This window comes from Nyctereutes procyonoides, unplaced genomic scaffold, assembly GCF_905146905.1.
Source record: "Nyctereutes procyonoides isolate TBG_1078 unplaced genomic scaffold, NYPRO_anot_genome, whole genome shotgun sequence".
Lineage (NCBI taxonomy): Eukaryota > Metazoa > Chordata > Mammalia > Carnivora > Canidae > Nyctereutes > Nyctereutes procyonoides.
Genome location: NW_026575159.1, coordinates 334676 through 357406, shown reverse-complemented (window position 1 = coordinate 357406; position 22731 = coordinate 334676). Strand labels below are relative to the sequence as shown.

Genomic DNA, 22731 nt, shown 5'->3' with positions numbered 1-22731 from the left:
GTTGAAATCTCCATTTTGAAAAAATATGTAAAATTCATGGACTCTCATTTTCACAATATAGAGGGCCACAGTTCATGAACTTTCTTTTGAAAGTAATTGTTACTATAGTCTCTGTCTCTTACTATGCCTTTAGCCACCTATTAAGCTACTGAGACAATAAAAATAATAAACACCTAAATATTTCTTCTTCCTTCTTAAATTAACTGTGTATTCTAGCATGATCAGATAAAGAGATGTCATGATTTTTGGTGATCTGTTTTAGCAAGAAAGAAGAAAAGAAGCATTGTCCTCAAAACAATTTTTATAGAGCAATCAGATATTTTTAGATTGCACACTACAAAATTGTGTAAGAGTAGTCAACTTTATAAGGTATGTGTAAAAGTATACACACCAACTTACCCGATAGGTCTTGAAACAACAAGTTCCACCTGTGGTTCAGGTTTGGATTCCAGAATGATGTTATATACTTCTTCAAATGTGGCTCCTTGCAATAACCTTCCATTCCATTCTAATACTTCATCACCTATAGTGTATTCCAGTAATGATAATTTTAGAAGAAAAGCTAATCCCATAAAATGCACGTGAAGCAAAAGCAATCTTAAACTGTAATGAATTCCATAGAATAAAGTCACCATAATGGAATAAGATGTAGTGAGAACAGCTCAATCGGCATAAAATTTGATGATTAGTATCTTTAGCCAAAAGGACAAAGGTCTGAGGAATAAAATTACATAAAAGTTATCTCTGTGGTTTCTTAATAGGAATATAATTCTAGAAATTACTAAACTCTGTTAACTCTGTAAAACTCCGAAAATTTTATGACTATATTCTGGGTTTCTCAATATATATGCAACTGAGCACCTCATCTAAAGTTTTTTTTTTTTTTTGAAGATTTTCTTTATTTATTTGAGAGAGAAAGAGCACATGTGAGAGAGAGCATGATTGGGGTGGTGGGGGGTATGAACACAGGGAGAGGGAGAAGCAGACTCCCTGCTGAGCAGGGAGCTCGATGCCAGGCTTGATCCCAGGACTCTGGGACCATGACCTGAGCAGAAGGCAGACACTTAGATACACATTAAGGATATTTATCAGCAAATAAATAAATAAATAAATAAATAAATAAATAAATAAATAAAATAAAATAAGATAAAATAAAATAAAATAAAATAAAATAAAATAAAATAAAATAAAAAACAAAACCGTAAATATAAAAATATTTTTATCTAAATTGATTTAAAAAATAGTTACACTTTGTATTAATGAATAAAAATTTATATTTAAGTTAAAAATGAGCTCCTTGTTTTTGGTCAAGTCACTTCTAAGTGAGGATTATTTTTTTCCAACTACTTGACTTTAACAGTTTAAATAAGCAAAGATAAAAACTTACCTGGTCTAAGATGCCCTACAGTATCAGCTAAACTTCCTTTTTTAACTTTGGTAATAAATGCACAAAGCCGACCTGATTCAGTCATCTTTCCTCCTACAACCTGTTTAAAAGAGAAATGTGTTAAAACAGGCATATTGTTCAAAGGAACATAGTTGAAGATTCAAGTAAAAAATAACTAGACAATTTGTATCTTTTAAAACTATAATATTCTAAAAATAATTTTTAAATAATATGGTGTTATTAGAAACAGGAGTGCATGTCCCATGAGTGGACTCTTTTTACATATTCTAAAATTTTCACAATTTAGTCCATTATTTGTAATATATATATATATATATATATATATATAATATACACAAATACATATGTATAACATACCTTAGAAAGAATTTAATAATTTGTACTTTTTCTTAGAGAATTATTTTTTATCATTTCTAAAAACATGCTATTATAGTATTTTAATATTATAATTATATTAACATTTCTAGTAGTAGATTTCATATCATAATCACATAAATATTTGTTACTTTGACTATAGTTATAACCCACCAAAATTTCATTATTTAGTGATCTTTTAGGCACATTCATAATTAATATGATAATGATGGATCTTTCCTTAGAAAATTACAAAATGTTTTAAATCTCATTAGAATTCATGTAGACTTCAGACCATTTGCATCCCAATTTTTCCATTATGTTTCTATTAATATATATCTTTTAGAAAAAGGAAAAACAAATGTCAGCAATAATACTGTGGAGTCATGTGTACCCATAAGTCTGGCTTCTTAAAAAATTAATGCTTGTGATTAACTACCATTCAACCAATATACAAATTTTATAGCACGATAAACAAATAATAATTAATTTCATTAACTCATTTTTTTCTCTAAATTGAGTGAATGAGATCTGAATTTTAAAAAAAAATCACTGACTTTTTCTGTGTATTTATTGCCGAGTTGCAGTGAAACACACTCAGTTGCAGTTCAGTTCATATTAACTAATTAGTCCTATGTTTGATTCTGAAAATTAAATGTATATATATTATAGGCTGACATCCTTATGTTAATATTTTAAAACTTTCTTGGCTTAATAAAAGCCAAGTTGAAATCTCACAGTGTGCTGGCTACTGTGCTAAATGCTTGTATATTGCTTTACTTAAGCTTATTATAATAATTCAATAAGTATTATTACATACATTTTAACAGATAAGGAATCTGAGACTAACAGAAGTTTAGTTACCCAATGTCATGTTTCTAGTAATGGCTGTAGCTGGGATTCAAGCCAAGACTTCCTAACCTCTACTTTTCACTATTCTAACACTGTATTGGACAGATCTGGACTTAAATTTCACTTTCATCATCATCTTTGTGACTGTGGGCAAGCTATGATAGCTCCCTAAGCCTATTCCTCATCTATTGTGTTAAATAATATGATAGTAGTAAAATGCTCAGATCTGTGCCAGCTACATGACAACATGGTAGCCACCCAATAAATGTTAGTTGGCCAATTCCATTTCCACCCAAAGTTTTCTAATATCTCACTATATTCTATAGGACAACTTCTGTGGCAATTGCTTAACTCTAAAAACCATTTACTCTTTTTTCATTTCAGTTTTTAACTCGCCATACGTATGAACAACAACAAAAAAACCCCAACAACAGCAGTCAAATATAAATATTGATTTATATCAAATATCAATATTTATATTTAATCTTTTAGCATAAGTATTTTTGAGTTTCCAGACTTTAAACAGTATTCATTTTCTCATACACACACACACACACAAATACACACACACCCACATTTTGTTACACTTACACAAAAATTATATTCCAATTGTTAAAAACCAAAATCCAACCAAGTAAATTTAAAGATCTAATTGGCTTTATTAAGCAATTCATGAATCGAGCAGCATCCTATCAATAAGCAGAGAAAAACTTTGCGGAGCTCAACAATAGAATGTTTTCAAAGGCAGAGAGAGGGCATTTAAAAAAAATAAGAGAAAGGAATTTTTAGCAAAGAATGAGTTGTTAAGGCAAAACTGCCCTCCTAAAAGGTGGTCTATCAATAAATTTCCTAGTATTGACCAAGAAATTCCATGTTGACTGGATAAAAGTTACATTGCTGGGGGGCTGAAACCGTATTAAGTTAGGTTTTAAGTTTTATTGTACTGACATGGGTCCTTAACCTAAGTGATGTCATTTGGGGACTTGTAGTTTTCCTTTAAAAACTATGTCATAAATATGCTATATTTCCCAACTTTGCATATTTAGTAATTGATTAAAACCACTGTTTTAATAGAATATAAACATGGGTACAGACTTAAAGGACAAACTGTATAAATGAGTTTGAGCACTGTATTCAGGATTCAAGCATATAATTCAAGTTATATTTTCCAAATCATATGTACAAGTATTATTGTGGAATAAATAATACTTGGAAAATGAAAAGGTTTTGGAGAATGAGTGCAAATATTTGGGAATCCTTGAAAACGGGAAAAAACACGAAGTCGGCTTAAGTTGGAAAGAGTTATTAAATTTTTACTATTTTCATAAATTGGTAAAGAAGTAGAGAGCCAAAATCTCATATATTTCATCACATACCTTCAAGCCAAGCATTGCTCCTGAATCTCGAGGCACACTTCCATCTTTTAGACGCTTATTTAACAAAATACGACCAATCAAACGATCTCCATCTTTAGATGGTTGCCACGTCACAGGGTGCTGACATATTGCATCAACAAACAAAAAAATTAATGTTCTTTTATGATAAATAACCCCTTGTTGTACAATTTCTTTAAACTCCAGATTTCCAAAGTGTTATGATTACACAAACCAGTTTGCATTCAAAACACTGATCAAAAGGGGTTACTACATTACGCTGATACCCTCAATTTTATAATCTCAAGATTTTTCAGAATCCAATTACTACAGATTCTTACATTGCCCTGACACATTACTGCAGTTATATTGTTCTATGAAATCAGAGAAATCTTGAAAATATACACAAACTATCTATATGCTGAAGATTAATTAAAAATTCACCTGACAGAAAAGGTAGATTGAAACTCTATGCAGTGAAACTCATCTAAAAATATTTTAATTTTCAAACACTATTGGAGACTTTGAAAGACTTAATTACAGTGAAAGTTAGAAAGTAAAATTATAATAATACATCAAATTTGAACCTATAATGAGGGCTTCCTTGAAATAGGTTTCTATATTAAAATTATAAAAATACACAAGCCCCAGTAACTTTTCTTTGAATCTGCATAAGAGAAAGAGAACTAATTCAAAAGTGAGGCTAGTTTACATTTCTCATTGATTCTTTCAGGTCTTTGATCTTTTTGGTAAATTAAGTTTATTAGAAAATTCAGTGGTATCCATTGTTAAATAAGCTTGAAAATGTTAGGAGTTTATCTCTTTCTCAGGGCATAGCCAAGCCCTTTATATATCGTAACACCTTCCACTATGAATTATATGTCAGGTAACAAAGTAAATGATTTGTGTAATCACAGTTTGATAGTCATCTAAAAGTAACATGCATATCTTCATGCAAAATTTGGCAGGCAAAAGACATGTTCCAGTCAATCACATCTGTATGGTAAAAAGATTTCAAAAGTCTCACTATACTAAAAGCAAAAATAATAAATACCAAAGCAGATGGCAATGGTTCTAGTACTAATTAATACTACATTAAAATGCTATGACAATAAAACAAAAGAGCAAAATGACAGTGAAAGGGAAAAAAGAAAAACAACTTTTTCTGTGCAAACAGACCCAATTATCTCCCTTTTGCCTGGGATTGAAACTATTAATTTAATTTTCATCCCAAGGAAAATATATGCAAGCGATCAAATAAGCCAATCCAAAAATTCTTTATATTTGTGGTTTATAAAAACATCACAGAGTTCTCTCATGCGACCATAGACAAAGCATTCCTTTGTTCCTAATTTTTTTTTTATTTCATTTACTTGTTTTTTTGTATGCCGTCAAACAACAAAAACAGCAAAGCAAGCAAGACGTATTTTGGTTTGTTTGTTGGTTTGGGTTTTGTTTTTCTTTTCTGCACCTTAAGAAATGCTACATCGACCCTTAAAATGCCCTATCCTTTTATTATGTTCTGTTTGAATGAGTGACAGAGAGCAAACGAAGACCAAATGAGCAGGTTAAAAGGCAGGCTCCACGATCTCAGTACCTTATCACTATGGCTATGCTCCTCGTTAAGGGTTGTGCTACTACAGGTATCTACCCCAGAGTCCTTAATCTGAGGCTCAGACCATTCCAAGTCCTCTTCCAAAGAGTGGCCACCAAAGTACATCATTTTCTTTTGTCTCTCAGACCTGGTGTTAGAGTCCGACAAAACTGCCTGCTCACTAGTTTTTCTTTTTCCCTTTTGACTGTCCCCTACAGGTGTGGGATAAAAATAAAAAAATAAAAATAAAAAAAAAGGTACAAAAAGAAAACATGCAAAGGTGTAAATAAAAAAGGAAAAGTGAAATGAAAAACGAAAATCAAAAAGTAAGGCTCCACATGTCTCACCAAAGACATTGGGGATGCCTCACTGCTATGCCAAGACGTATGGTCCAACCAGTTGTAATCCATGTCTCCTGTGAGAGTCAGACAAAGAGTGCAGTAAAGGAGACAGCAAAAGAAAGGACAGACAAAGACATTATAAACATTTTAAACTATGTGATCCTGTCTGGTTTCAAGAACTTTGTCTGCAGTACTCACTATATATACCAAGAGAAAGCTAAGAATCCAAATAAGTAAAATTTATAGAATGCAGAATATAAATGGATCCTACAGAGCAAAAGTTCTGCAAGAAGAGAAAAGGCTAATAATAAACAGGAATAGAAATGAAAAAATTATATATTCTGAAAAAGAAAAATACTAGCCACTGTGTTTGTTATTCATGCTATTTGTTTTCCATGCTGGCCTACAGACATGAGTTTGTTCTCCAAAGATTAAGGAACATTTTAAAAATTAAACACTGGTTTGCCAATAACCACTATAACAACAACAAAAAAAAAAAAACCCAAGTAATAAAATGGTGTTCCTAGAATGTAGTATGATATTCTTTATAATGCTAAAATCTCCCCCAAAATCAGGGTGGTTTATAAAAGAATTGATTACACAAAAGATTAATTTTGTATGAAAATGACAAAACAGAGTCACTCAATTTCTACTAGTAAAAACAAACTTTACTTAATTATCATGAATTACTTTGAAATAATTTTTCAATATTTTTGCAGAAATTACATTCTCATAAAGTAAATTTTCTTTTAAAATAATTTTGTCAGACAATTGGCAACTGAAGATGAATGTCCATTTCCCAAATTTATGTGCTCCTTATTTGCCTTACATTTAAAAAAACTCTTTTTACTCTATATGTGTGCATATATCTTTTTTAAGCTCTAGTCATATCTTCTATTTAAAAATATTTACTAAATACTTTCCATTTGCTATGTATTGTGCTAAGCTCTAGCATAAGGAGTAAAATAATGAGACATAGAACACAGTGAAAATAAACACAACAAATAAATCATGAGTGTCATACAGGATAGTACACCAAGAGAGAGTATAATAAGTGCAAAGGGCAGAACTCTCGAAACACCATGAAAGAGCATAATAAAATCTATTGTAGATTTTGAGGTCGGCAAACACCTCTAAAAGAAGTGATCCTAAAAATGAGAAATGAAATACATGGCCTGAAAGACAAGTAAGGAGATAGGTAGATAGAAAATGAAGAAAAGAACATTCCAGAAAGAAGCAAACAACAGGGTACTGTAGAGGAACTGATGGAACTCCAGTGTGTCTGAACCAAAAAGAACGTTAAATGAGATGAGGCAGCACAAACCAGCTTAGAGAGGACTTTTTATGCTATATCAAATATTATGGATTTCATTCACTGAAAGATTTTAAGCAAGATGGTGACATGAACTGATTTACATTTTAAAAAGATGAATCTAAGTACTAACTACAGATTAGGTTGGAAGACACCTAATAGGATAATAGGCATTTGCAATAATCCATAAAACAGGTAATTATGGCTTGAACAAAGGTGACCGTAACAGATCAGAAAAAAGAGAATTGAGAAATGTTTTGGAAGTAGAAATAAGAGTATTATGAAAGACTGAAGAGGGGCTTCTTGCTGGCTCAGTCACAGAAGTGTGCAACTCTTGATCTCAGGATCATGAGTTTGAGCCCCATGTTGGGTATAGAGATTACTTTAAAAAAAAAAAAAAAGATTAAGAAAGACTGAGAGTCAAGGGTAGCTCCCAGGTTTCTAGCATTAACAACTGAATGGAAGGAAAGACTATTTATGAGATGGAGAAAGCTGGAGGAAGAGAGTTTTTATTAGGAAGGGGTAGGACTAGGGGTGGTGGAAGGGGAGGAGGGCGGGGGGTGGGGGTGAATGGGTGACGGGCACGGAGGGGGACACTTGGCGGGATGAGCACTGGGTGTTATTCTGTATGTTGGTAAATTGAACACCAATAAAAATTAATTTATTTAAAAAAATAATAATAATAATACAAAAGGAAGGGGTAGGAAGGAATTACTCTATTTCATAGAATCTAAGATGTCATTGACTATAGAATTCACAGACATTATAATGATAAAATATGCATCTTAGAATTTATTAAATATAGTGACTGATTTTGGATGTATTATTCAAAATATCTCTAAGTTATATAAGTGGGCATATAAAAAATCAATTTGCTCAGCTATAACAAAGAAAGGTCTGAGCTACAGACATAAATTGGGAATTACTAACACACAGGTAGGACTAAGTAGATCATTTAGAAACAAAAGGTAAAGTAAGATATGAATAGGAACCTAATTGAATTCTAACATTTAAAGTCTGGTTTGAGAAAAAGGCTGAGAAAGAGCATGCCAGAAAGAAAAGAAGGAGGGAGGGAGGTGGGGGTTCTCCAAGCTGATCAGAAGAGTTCCCTCAGCAGGAGGAGAAAGTAACTATGGTGAATGATTTCTGTACAGTAGGTAAGATAGGGAACTAAAAAGTGTGCATTTATCAAGCAACATGAAGATCAGGAAAGATGTTAAAAGAAAGCACTTCAAATAGAATAATGAAAACTAAAATCTGCTGAAGTAACTAAAGAATCAAAGGGAGACGAGGAAGTAGAAAAATTGTAGATAAATGGTTCACAAACTGAAATCCCCTAAGTAGCATAATAAACATCACCTTGGAATTTGTTTGAAGTGCAAATTTTTAGGCACCAGCTGAGACTTAATCAGAAATTCTGTAGATAAGGCTTAGCAATCTGTTTTTCAGCAACCCACCAGGTGATTAGGATCTCAATAATGTCTGAGAACCACTGGAGATAATTCTCTTAGGAAGTTTATTTGTGAAGGATGATGAAATTGTAATATCTAATATACCCAAAATTCACTTTATAGGGGAAAAATATTCTTCAATCTAAAAAAAAAAAACAGAGATCTTTTCATGGCATAATCCTTCATGGTGCAAACTGACAATTAAAATTTTATGGCTACCCAAAAAGTTAAAAGTATTTGTGTCCCAGAAAACCCTTTGAAAATACAATACTGCTCCATACAAAAGCAGTGATAAATCTCCAAACAGAATTAAATAAAATGTGGAACCCTAAATGAAAATTCTTGGCTGGTTTATGTGAAGGTGTGAGAACCCAGCTCACAATCTTTCTCCCAATGCCAATAACCTATCAAAAAAAGCAGAAATTAAATTCTTTCCTTAGTAAATAAAGGACAAGCTGTTTAGCCATTTGAGGCCAAAAAAATATTTGGCTGACAAAAAAAAAAATGTCATAAATGATAGGTAGCAGTCAGTAAACATTTGTTAAATGAGTAAAAATTAGAATTACTTATGAATTAAATACAATAATCAACGTAAATCATACACAAAATAGTCCTCAACTACTAGGTCTATCGGTATTTAGATAATTTTATCATTTAATCTTATTTTGAATAGCCTCAAAGGGCAGAACTCAGAACATTCTTCCTTTAGTAGCATTTCAAAAATGTATTGCTAAGCTTTCCAGTTCCAGAATAAGAAACAGAAGACACAGAAAGAACCTAATGGAAATTTTAGAACTGAAAAATAACAAATTTAAAAAGCAAACTGATGAGCTCAACTGCAGAATGCAGAAAACAGAGGAACAACTCAATGAACTTGAAAATAGAATATAAATCACCCAATCTGAAAAATATAAAGTAGACAAATAAAATAAACTAAAAATAAAAAAATAAGTGAAGCCTCAAGATCTTGAGAGATTATAACAAAAGATCTAAGATTAATGTCATTGTAGTCCAGAAGGAGAAGAAAAAGAAACTAAAGCTGGAGAAGTATTTAAAGAAACAGTGACTGAAAATTTCCCAAATTTGTAAAACGTATAAGCTGAGTCTGATTCCAAAAACTACAAAACCCCCCAAACCAGAAACACTCAAAGAAATCTGTAGCAAGGCACACTGTCATCAAACTAAAAACTGAAGACAAACTGTCTTGAAAGTAGCAAGAGAAAAACACCACCTTACCTCAAGAGGGAAAACAATTCAAATAACAGTAGATTTCTGATCAGAAACCTTGGAGGCCAGAAGAAAATGGAATGATATTTTTAATTGCTGAAAGAAAAGAATGTCAACCCTCATTCTAAACACAGTAAAGCTTATCTCAGAAATGACAGAAAAATAAATTCTCAGACAAAAGAAAACTAAGAGAATTTGTCACCAGCCAACCTACCCTGAAGGAATGACTAAAGAAAGTTCTGGAAACAAAAATAACAAAAAAAGAGAGAACCTGGAAATATTGAGAAGGAATAAAGAACATAGTAAGCAAAAATATGGCTTAATGCAATAGACTTTCCTTTTCCTCTTGAGCTTTCTAAATTACATCTGTTGTTTGAAGCAAAAAATATACATTGCTTTTTGACATATATAGAAGAAATATTTAAGAAAATTACATTAGAAACAGGAAAAGGCAAAGGAACTTAAAGTGTGTAAGGTTTCTACACCGCACTCTAGTAAAATGTAAAACCGGTCGGATGTGATGTTGTCCATGTGTAATAGATACCTAGAGCACTCCCTTAAAACACCAAAAACAAAAAAAAAAATGCGAAGAAATATACTCAAAAAACATTACAGATGAATCAAAATGCAATGCTTAAAAAGATGTTCAACTAACCCACTGGAAGGCAAGAAAAAGAAAACAGAGAAATAAAAATCAGAGGGAACAGAATACAAAAAGGAAAATGGCAAACAACAAAAAAAAAAGGAGACCAATATCCCTCATGAACACATAAATACTTAACAAAATATTACTCAGCAAAAACAAATCGAATCAGCAATATATAAAAAGTATTATACACTCTGACCAAATGAAGTTTATTGCTGGAATGCAAGGCTGGTTGAATATTGAAAATCAATGCATCTTATCATATTCATAAACTAAACAAGAAAAATCACATGATCTTATTCATTAATGGAGAAAAAAATTCATGATTTAAAAAAAAAACCTTTCAAAAAACAAGGAATACAAGAGAATGTGCTCAAATAAATAATCAACTGAAAACCTACAGCTAAGATCACATTTAATGGTAAAAGACTAGATTCTCTATATGAAGAGAAATTTCACCAAAATAAAATCTTTATTTTTAATAGCTAAAAAGTGGAAACAACCAAAATATCTTTCAATAAGCAAATGACCAAACAAACTGTGGTATATCCATACCATTGAATACTACTCAGTAATAAAAAAGGAAAAACTATTTATACATACAACAGAGATGGACCTCAAGGGCAATATGCAGAATGGGAAAAAAAAGTCGCAAAATGTTACATACCATATGATTTCATTCATACAATATTCTGTAAATGATAAAATTATAGAGATGAAAAATAAATCAGTGGTTAGCAGAGGTTAGGGATGAGTAAAGGGAAGAAGAAAATGTTACTATAAAGGGTTAGCATAACAATGATCTTTGTGGTGATATAGAAGTTCTGTATCTTTATAATAGCAGGCATTTATAAATCCATATATGTGACGTCATAAAACTATATAAACTAAATAAATTGATGCCAATTTCCTGGTTTGATATTGTGCTATAAATATACAAGATGTAATCACTGAAGGAAACCAGGGAAAAGGCACACAGGAACTCTACTATCTTTGCAATTTTTCCCAATTCAAAGAAAAAAGGCTGGAATAACACTTTTTAGCATGATGTAGGAAAGATCGGTGCTTCTGTTAGGAAGTTACACACAAAAAAAAGCACACTAAATTTTATGTAACTCTGATATTTAGTGATTCTATTACTGTAAGTTAAACGTACTCAAATATGAAGCCTGATTAAAAATAGTAATCAAAAGCTCATGTCTTAGGCTAAGATTTTCTGCTTCACTTAACTCCACTGTAAAACACAAACCAGTCCTACAGTGCATATGTTTGTGTGTATGTTTGTGTTGTGTGTTAAATATGCAGAGAAAAAAAAATTGGATATTCTATTGATTACATTTTTTTCTAAGTCACTAATGAAGGCAGGCATTTATTAACTATTTATGTCATTGTTTTAGTTACTTCAAGTTAACAGAGGTTTTACAATTAAATCACATTATTATATGAAAGCATTCAACATCCTCATTTTTAACCAAATTTTAAGGACACAGCATGTGGTGGCAGAAAGAGTTTTATAGCTAGAGCCAGAAAACCTACATTAAAGTATATGTTTCACTCCTTACTAATTTTAGGACTCAGGCAAGTCAAATAATACATTAGGCCTCATTTCCTCATCTATATAAAAAGAGATTAATTGTGATATCTAACAGATTGTTGAGAGGTTTAAATACAATTCTGGTGATGAAAGTTCTTTGCAAATTGTAGAGGCATCCCCATTTGATGATATCATTTGCATCACCATTAAAATGAAATAATTAAACTTTCATTCTAAAACAGAGAAAATTCATCTACAATCTTTTCTTTTTCTTCTCATTTCTCTCCTTGATATTTTGCCCTTCTCTTCAACTTGTCAAAGGCTATATATGTTAGCATTTCCCAACAAGGAACACTAATTCTGCAAAATGTTAATAGGTCGAGTAATATAAAGGTCTTCTAGTCAAATAAATCTAGAAAACTCTAGATTAAATGTAATTAAATAGATTTCTTAAGTGAAGGATTTTTCATACAGTAATAACAATATGCTCCTTTACATGAATTATATAATATACAGTTTACACAAACCTAATTGAAACACTAATCTTTGTAATGGAACAAGTGTTTCAGGAGCTATATTTTGAGACATAATGCTGAAACCTTCCTGGAGGGTCATTTTTCTTCATAAGGTAGCCATTAAAACTGATAATAAAGCATAAGTATTTCCTCCCCTAAAAAACATGTTCAGTTCAGTATTAAAGGAGACTCAAGGTTAAAAAAAAAAAAGTTATATAGAGTGAATATTCTCTAAGGCAATGGTTTTCCAACTATGTTCCATGGAGTTGCTTCAGAAACAACTGTTAGGGTGAATGTGGAAAACTGATTCTAAGGTATTGCCCCATTATCCCCACCTTGTGGTGTTCATGCTTTTCCTCCTAATCAAGATGGTGAGATGACAAGGTGATGGAATATCACTCCCATGATATCATTAGCAGGACTATATAGCCAGTCAATTTGTTCTAGAGATGATCTTTGCTAGCTTGATGAAGTAAGCAGTCATGATGAGAGGCCTATGTGTCAAGGAACAGCAGGCGGTCTTTAGGAACTATGGGTATCATCTAAGAACTTTGGGTAGCATCCAGGCACAAGAAAATGTATTCTGCCGACAATCTCACTGAACTTGGAACCATATTCTTCCTCAGTTGAGCCTACAGATAAGAACACAGCCCAGCCAACACCCTTGTAGCTTTCAGACTCTAAGCAGGGTGCACAGCTAAGCCGTGCTGAAACTCCTGAATAATAGAAATTGTGAGATAATAAATGCATGTTGTTTTAAACCACTAGGTTTATGGTAATTTGTTCCTAATACATTGAAATCTTCTGAAGCAATGAACTTTAAAGATATGAACCAAAACATAAAAGTCCATAGATCTAAAGGGCCAGATAGATTCTTTGGACCTAGTCTCAACTTCCAAAGCAAAACCAAGGCTACTCAAAATACATTAACACTTTAAATAGGAAGATAAAACATTATACATAATTAGCTCGTTTTTTTTTTAATCTTGCTCCTTTGGTGTTATCAATATATTCTTCTTCAATAACATGCAATTGATTAAAATCACATTGTTAAAGAAGAATATATTGATAATACAATGATTGTATATATTATATCCATTAGAATTCTTTTTAATTATGACACAGTATAAAACTGTTCTAGGTTCTATGGATACAAATAGGACCAAGAAACTCACATTCTAAAAAGATAGGCAAAATATATAAAACAGCATAACAATTTTTAACATACCTTACTATAATATACATCCATTATAATCTATTTTATTTCATCTAAGTTGCTGTCATTTATAATACATACCATTATTTCATGTATTACTAAAAAAATGCTGCCATTAAACAATGATAAACGTAATGGTAAGAATTATCTCTATTTCTAAGATATTATATTGGGGAAAAATTTGCTTCTTAGAATCAAAATTGTGGCAATTCATGAAAAATTATCATTCAGAAAATGGAGAGATTAATACTTAGGCAATGGATATAGGTGATATTTAAACTGTATCTTGACAGAGACAGTAAATTTTTACTTACTAGAGGCTTTTCTTTTTTTTTTAAGATTTTATTTATTTATTCATGAGAGACACACAGAGAGAGGCAGAGACACAGGCAGAGGGAGAAGCAGGCCCTCTGTGGGGAGCCCCATTAGGGACTTGACCCCAGGACCCCAGGATCACAACCTGAGCAGAAGGCAGATGCTCAACCACTGAGCCACCCAGGTGCTTTTTTTTTTTTTTTTTTTTTTTTTTGGTGCTTTTATTTTCTTAACGGAAAATAAAATGTACAACCTTGGGAAAGAAAGGAGAATATATCAAACTATTGCTGCCAATATGAACATATATAATATGTTTGGGAAATGGTAAATAGTAGAATTTTAGCAAATAATCTTTCCCTCAACCTGTAATTGGATATTATGTCATGATCTGCATTAGTAGTTCAACCACTATTAAAACACAGTTGTAAACTGTCACGAGTAATGCTACTAGTGGTAAAATAATACAGTTTACAAGTTATTTAATTTTTTAACAAAAGTAAATTCAAAGTAGAATTAATTCAAATTTGCATCTGTGCTAATGTCAATCTCAATTTCTTTAATGAAAAGAAAGGAGAGGATTAAAGCTATACAAGATATTAGAAATTATCCATATCTCTAGGAAAGGACTACGATCTTGAGTGTGAATTATGTTTCATACTGGAAACAATGTATGGGAATTGTTGATTGTTATTATCAACTCAGGTAACTAATTTCATCAGATGTGAGATAATATCGATTGTTTTATGTATTAAGAGAACAATAAAATGGTAGTGTAAAAGGACAGCGTGGTTTCCTCCTGACATTGTCTCGGAACATGTGCTCTGGGTTTGTGAACTCATAAGAAGTCTATTTCCTTGAGGATGCCATGCTAGAGTGATCACATGGAGAGAGATATACCTGAAGAGGCTCAGCTGTTCCACCACCGCTCCCTACCACTTCACCTCCAACTCCCGCTGAGGTCCCAGACAAGGAAGAACAGAGACAAGCAGTCCCAGAGAAGCCCTGTTCAAATTCTTGACCCATAGATACCATAAGCATATTAAATGGTTGTTTTACACAACTAAGCTTTGGTGTTATTTGTAGTGACTGGAATACACACTCTACATGATTATCTTATTTAATCCTCACAATAACTATTTAAACTAGATAATAGTGGGACCCCTGGATAGCTTAGCAGTTGAGTGCCTGCCTTGGGTTCAGGGTGTGATCTCCATCCAGAGATGGAGCCCCGCATCAGGCTCCCTACAAGGAGCCTGCTTCTCCCTCTGTCTATGTCTCTGCCTCTCTCTCTGTGTTTCTCATGAATAAATAAAATCTTAAAAAAAAAAAAAACAACTAGATAATAGTGTTATATTTTGCAGGTGAGAAAAGTACAATTGAGAAGCTCAAATAATTTGCCCAAGATCACATTATTAGAATATAATAGAGCTAGATTTAAAAATCCATGTAGTCTACCTTGAAAATTCACATTCTTAATCCTGTGTTAAAAATATATTCTATAGAATCATTATCCTACAGATTTGACCCTATTCAGTAACTCAAAGGTCACATAATCCAAATGAGCCTCTAATTATGCTTCATATTAAAAATAACTCTTGATTAAGTAATTACTTTGCAATGGATTTTAAACAATTTTAAGGGGCTACCTAAAAGTGGCTAAAAATAAAATTAATCCAACACAAGTAAGCAAGAATAAAAAATCTTTAAAAATCCATGATTGGAATTTTAGTAAGTATTGCTCTTGTCATTTGGGATATATTAATTTAATCTGAGCTGAGATAACCTGAATCTCTCACAATCAGGAAAGTAGGTTTACAAGAACATGCTTTCCTAACTATATGTGAAGTCTACTTACTTATTGTTTCCCCATTGTGGTTTTTTTTTTTTTTTTTTTAAGATTTTATTTATTTACTTGGGAAAGAGCAAGAGCAAGACAACACACAGAGGGAGGGGGAGAAGCAAACTCCTACCCACTGAGCAGAAGCCCCATTTGGGGCTTGAGCCGAGGACCTGGGATCATGACCTGAGCCAAAGACAGACACTTAACTGACTGAGCCACCCAGGCTCCCCTTCATGTTGTTTTTATAAATAGTTCAAACTTTATGTTTTTTCCCTAATAGTTCTTTCATTTGTTTTATTTGATATCAGGTAGTACACTCTGAGCTTTAGAACCAAAGCAAAATAATTTTTTAAGCTAACATATAACTGACATAAATCATACAGTGTTGAAGCAAAAAGAAATCATAAAAACATTGTTTCATTCATTCACTCACTCATTGTTCCATATAGTCATCCATTTATTAAAAAAAATATCTGTTAAGAGCCTACCAGGTGCCAGGCCTCAGGCTAATTTCTGGGATACAAAAGAAAGAAAATAGGCAAGATCTCTGCCTTCAAGGAGGTTACACACAGTCTAACAGGAAAACAAAATAAAACAATTAAGAAGCTCATTCTCTATAGTATCCTAATTTAAATAACTCTTCTAACGTACTGATACCTACAAACCATATATGCCACCAAGTTTCTTTTTTTAATTTTCCCTTAGCTCTTTTAATTACCCCCTTGCTTCCTCTGCCCCAACTCCCATACATAATTTAAATCCCATTTGCACATACATGCCAATATTTTAAACTCCTTTGCCTCCTTTCTGGTTCTCCTTTCTGGTACTGTTTGTGTCCCTGTGACCCTCTCCCCCAAATTCGTATGTTGATATCCTAACCTCCAAGGTAATGCTATTAGGAGGTGGGGCTTTTGGAGGTGTCTGAGTCATGAGGGCAGAGTCACCATGACTGGGATTGGTGCCCTTAAAACAGAGACCCCAGAGAACTAGCCTGCTCCCTTCTGCCACATGAGGATACAACAAGTATGGGACTGGAAGAGGTTGCACCTAACCATCCTGGCACCGCATCTCAGACTTCCAGCCTCTAGAACTGTGAGAAATAAATTTCTATTTATAAACTATCCAGGCTATGGGATTTTCTTATAGCAGCACAAATGGACTAAGACATCCATGTTTTGACCTGGGTAGCTGAATATATCCAGTGAAAAAAACACAAAACCACACAAATTCATCTCCCTGAAAATCTATAACCACTAATTCCAGGTCAGTTTATATTTCTTTCACCCAATAGTACTACATTTCCTTCGTTTATTGTCTTTTCTACTCTCCCAGATAAGAATTTACATTTTCCCTATCCATACAACTTTAGCCAATTCCCCCAATCCTGATTCACAGATAATGGCTCTGCTACCTTTCCCACTTGCAGAAAAAAGAAATAATCAAACAAGACATTCCACACTTAAAGAACCAATCACAGTTCAACGTACATACACCTGTTTTCATATAGTCTGCCTTCCTTTCTGTTATTATGAACAAACTGTCCTTGCCCTTGCTCCTACAGCAAGTCATCCTATCCACTAGTGTACTAAATCCCATCTTCTTTCATTACATAAAGATAAAGATCTAATAATTGTCTTTTCTTTCTCCTGCATCATCAAATTTTCCCTATGTAATCACCCCCATCAGAACATTGTCTCCCATCTTAAAAAAATTGCTCACTCTGTAGCTACCACTTTTTCTCACTGTTGTTGTTCCTCTATACAGCAAAACTCCCCAAAAGAGCTATCCATACTCATCACTTCCAACTCCCTCCTTCCCATATTTTTCTTTCTTTTTTTAAAAAATTATTTTATTTATTTATGCATGAGAGAAACACACAAAGAGAGAGAGGCAGAAACATAGGCAGAGGGAGAAGCAGGCTCCATGTAGGGTGCCTGATGAGGGACTCGACCTCTGGACTCCAGGACCACACCCTGGGCTGAAGGCAGGCGCTAAACCACTAAGCCACCCAGGTGTCCCTTTCCATATTTTTCTTGAGCCCACTTCAGACTTCCAAACCCACCACTCCACTAAAAGTGCAAGGTCTGCTTCTGCGTTGTTAAATCTAGTGGTTAATGATCAGTCTTTGACTCCTAAGCAACAAATGACATTATCAATAATTCTTGGAATACTTTTTTCAGTTGGATCCTGGGACATCACATTCCTCCTGGTTTTCCTTCTACTTCATTGAGCAGTTACTCTTAATTTTCTTTTGCTGATTTTTCCTCATTCCCTTCTAGTTGTGGGAGTATTCCAGGAGTTTAATCCTGAGAACTCCTTTTTCCTAGAAATACACTGTCAGTAGTCTTTTCCAGTCACATTGGCTTTAATTATCATACATATATTTGAGTCACGGAAACTAAAGGGGCACCATGAAAAGCTGTTATTTTCCACTCTTTTCCCTGCTTCTATTTTTGCTAGGAACTATATGCCCACCTTACTCAGGCATTATAGAACAGATAATATTATGTCCTCCTTGTAAGGGTCAAGTAGTTAACAATTTTCTTTGGAGTCTTCTAGCACAATAGATAATATCTAAGGAGTGACTGGGTTGGGTTGTCATGAACGCTTTCCAAGACCGCTGGCTTGCAAGACTCCTGGCTCCAGGGCATAAGTGACTTACACAGGACACCTGAACACTCCTTGTTTCTGGATTCTTGAGAAGACATGGGCATCAGACCACAGTTTTCAGTAAAACGAAACTTTGCCGGCTCCAGGTAAGACAAGACTCACTCTCCTTTGAGTCTCCCAGATGCTCTGTCTGTATCTACTCTTTCTTTGTATCTTAAATGAATCCTGTTCTCACTTCCTCTCAACTGGCATTTGATTTCTATCCTGCACAAAGCCAAGGATCCTCTTGGCTGGTCCTGGGGGACCCTTCTCTGGCTTCTCAGATCCAGCCAGCCTGCATCATATTGATGGCTTCCACATTTATGTATACAAACCAAGCCATGCCAGTGAGTTCCAGATTAGCATACCCAATAGCTGACTCATCATTTCCATTTAGATATTTGATAGAAAATTCACTGGGAGACCTGGGTGGCTCAGCGGTTGAGCATCTGCCTTTGGCTCAGGGTGTGATCCTGGGTCTGGATATCAAGTCCCACACCGAGCTCCCTGTGAGGAGCCTGCTTCTCCCTTGCCTGTATCTCTGCTTCTCTCCCTTTCTGTCTCTCATGAATAAATAAAATCTTAAAAAAATTTTTTTAAAGATATCTGATAGAAAATTCAAACTTAGTATGTACAAAACCTAATGCTTGAATGTCCTCCCCTCCCCTTGCAAAAAAAAAAAAAAAAGAAAAAAAACTGTCACAATTTCCTGATGTTATTTGATGGCAAGTTCTTCCTTCCACTTCCTTAGACAAAAATCTTTGCAGTAATCCTTCACTACATCTCTTACTTTCACAACCCACTTCTGAACCATCAGAAAATTCTGTTGGGTGTATTTCAAAAGTATACCCAAAATCCAACTACCTCTCTTCAGCCCCACTACTACCAACTTCTATAACCATTACCTCCCATTGTGTACTAGATTAACCTCCTCACTGTTCTTCCTGCACCCCATCTTTGTTCCTTTCAGTTCTGTTTTCAATATAACATCAAGAGTGGTCCTTAAAAGATAAATTAGACCAAGTCATTTATTTCTCTTCCAATGGCTTCTCTGGTCACTTAAAGTGAAAACCAAAGTTCTTGCAACAGCTTACTAATCCCTGAATGATCTGGCTTCTTGTTACCTCTTTGACCTCAAGAAATTTGTCTTTTTTTTTTTTTTAACTGTTGTAGACTCTGGCATACAGAGTACTGCATGGAACATAAACTAATGGAATGAATTGACTGATTAATTAAAATAACAAGTCTAGCTATTTCCACACTTCTTTATGCAATGGAGCCTCCTTCCTAACAAAACCTCCAAATATAAAACTGGTTAAGAACAAAGTTTGGTTGAAACAAAGTAGAAGATCCAATTGCTCATCTGTGCCCGTATATCCTCTTCAGCAACAGCCCAGATATCTGGTGCTTCATTGAGCATAGTTTTAAAAATATTGAATTATTCTATTTTCTTCCATTTAGAGAGGAAATTGAAGCCCAGAAAATTAAATAACTTTCCAAAGATTACAATGGGGTCACTGGCAGAGCCTAGAAGAGCACCCATATCTTCAATCCATTGCTCTTTCTAATAAGCCACACTGTCTATTAAAAAAAAGGATTATTAATAAACCTATCAACCACACCAGTTCCTCAATGGCTTATAAATTTCTTTTTTCTTCTTTTTTTCATTTCAAACATCATGTATTTAACTTTCCCAAACATATCCAAATGAATATAATTGAGATAATACTTATCCGTTTCTTGGTAAAAGAAAATATAGTTTAAACCTTAAATTTCTAGTTAAAATGTTAGTATTAACCAATAAGCAAATGCCCTCTTTATTAACACTGCTTCAAAAAATTAATGCCTTCCTACATAGGATTAATTCTAATTTTCCTTTTTCATCTGCTAATCTTTACATGGCGTTTATAAGTGAATATTAATCATTTTATTTGGGTCTTTATTCTTACAAATATTTTCAAATTCATATTTATAAACTTTTTAACAATAGAAGCTATTAAAAATTAGAATAAAATAATTTTATTAAAAATACTAAGTATGATTCCCTAAGTATGTTTTCACAATAAGATAATAATTAATTTTAATCTGCTCTGAAAACTAGAATTCATAGAACTAAATAGTTTCTTATACTTTTTTCTGAACAGATATAAAGTTTTCAATAGCTAATGCAGTCAAGTCTATTACTAAGAAATAATATGTAAATTCAAACATCATGTCCAGTGACATTATATACTTCCAATTTACTACTTAATATCATTAAAATGATATGAAGTAATGAATGTGATGTGAAATGCCTTTCATCCTGGGAAAATTCACCTTTAAATTTAAAATTTAAATATAATCTTAACTTCATATAAAGTCTACCAAAGGGGATTCTCAGGGGTAGGAGATGGGAATAGGCATTAGGTTGCATAACATATTATCCCTTTTCTCTATAGCTCTCAAGGTAGCCTAATAATAAAAAAGAACCTGAACGAGCCCTTCTAATTTTCTAACATTAGAAGTGTTTAATTAATAGAACCTTTTCCATAAAATGTGGTTTATATAAAATAGACTTATCTTTCAGATGGGAGCTGGATTAAAATAAAGTGATATGCAACTTATTAGCATACCTGAAATATAATAAATCTTGACAGAAGACACCATACAAAGATGTTAAGTGCATGCAGTGGGGATAGGCAACAGAGAAGCAGAAGAAGAGAGAGGGAGAATATAGGGGGGGAATAGCAGGAGGCAGAGAGGTGGAAAAAGAGCAGAGAGAAAAAGAGAGAGTCTGGGGAGGGGCATGTGAAAACTGTAATGACTGAGCCAATTCGGAAACAGTAATAAAAGAGTAAAGTTTAGTAACAAGAATTTTTTCAAAATATAGCTAAGTATAAGTGGATTACAGAAATCATTCCAGTTGACTCAAAATAAATTAAGTCAAGATGGGTCTGCATTTGATTCTGTGTATTTGCTCACTGTTTCACTTGGATAATTTTGTCAAAGCTTTTCAATTACGAGATAGAAATATCAATGTTTGAATATACCTGCCTAACCTATAACTCAAAATCAACATTGTCTTGTTTGAAAAATGCTATTTAAACACTTTTTTACCAGATATAAATGTAATCCAATATGGCAGTTTGGCAATACCAGCATTACAAATGCATCCATTTGAGGTGGGTTTTTTTTTTATTTGAATTTTTAATAAATAGGCAGAGAAGGGGAAATTTTCATTTGGCATACAAAAAACACAGTTATTATTTTACATAATATTTACAAACTAATATTTGAATCTGAAGCCTTAATTCATTTCTGTTGTTTACCTTGGAGTAAAGGTAAAGCTTTATTTTGAAAACCGAATTTTGTGTAAATGACTATTTCATAAAATAATGAGATCTTTTTTAGTAAAATAGTATTGTATGTGACAGAAAATAAAGATTAATCAACTAGGAGACTGCTTGTTACACTTTGATATCAATATTTAAAAATGTTTTATACCTATTGGATATAATAATCACTTAAGTAGCCTGTCTAAAGGTTTCTCAACGAATAAAATATTGTTCTATTGTTCTAACAATATTAAAATATTGTTCTACTGTTCTATTCAGTGACAGTTTAATATTACCATTAGTCTTGGAAATTCCTAAATACCTGCTATAGTGTTCAATGCTCATTACCAACATGTAAAACATGCTGGGAAGAAATACATATATATGAAGAAGTCTGCAGAGAAGACTTCTAGAAAATTTTCCCTCAGTTTCAAAAGGGCATATGGATAAAGGACACATAGAATTGTAATATCCCTCTTATAAAAATAAGGGGACAATTCTGAGAAAAAAAATCTTACTGGATGTAGCTATGTATCATCTATAATTACACTCATTCCTCAAGCTGTCCCAAGTGCTACATGCTCACTGCTTGTAGCTGAGTCCTTCACCCAAGAAATACACATACCCTGGCCAAGACCTGCCTACCCTCCCCAGGCAGTAGCCATATCCAGCCCTCCTGACCTCTTTCCTAATTAGGTCATCTCCAGCTTCAAATTCCTGTGGATTTAGTTGAAGCACCTGTTCACAACTTAATTTCTCCTTTTCCAAGTCTTTCTGTCTTTATTGCCTT

The 22731-nt window shown here is 33.2% G+C and overlaps 1 protein-coding gene across 11 annotated transcripts in view; it reads right to left on the bottom strand.

The window, feature by feature from the left end:
- The window catches only part of RIMS2 (regulating synaptic membrane exocytosis 2), a 583644-nt gene that overhangs the window by 294925 nt on the left and 265988 nt on the right, over positions 1-22731 (bottom strand). For 7 of the 11 annotated variants that reach the window (XM_055314266.1, XM_055314267.1, XM_055314268.1 and 4 more), the window contains 4 exons: positions 5929-5996; positions 3991-4110; positions 1388-1487; positions 400-523 (listed from right to left, as the gene is read on the bottom strand). In XM_055314266.1, coding sequence (XP_055170241.1) covers positions 400-523; positions 1388-1487; positions 3991-4110; positions 5929-5996 — 412 coding nt within the window. Of the gene's footprint in view, positions 1-399; positions 524-1387; positions 1488-3990; positions 4111-5584; positions 5794-5928; positions 5997-22731 lie in introns of all 11 variants that reach the window. The other 4 variants (XM_055314265.1, XM_055314261.1, XM_055314262.1 and 1 more) reach the window with 1 other exon arrangement.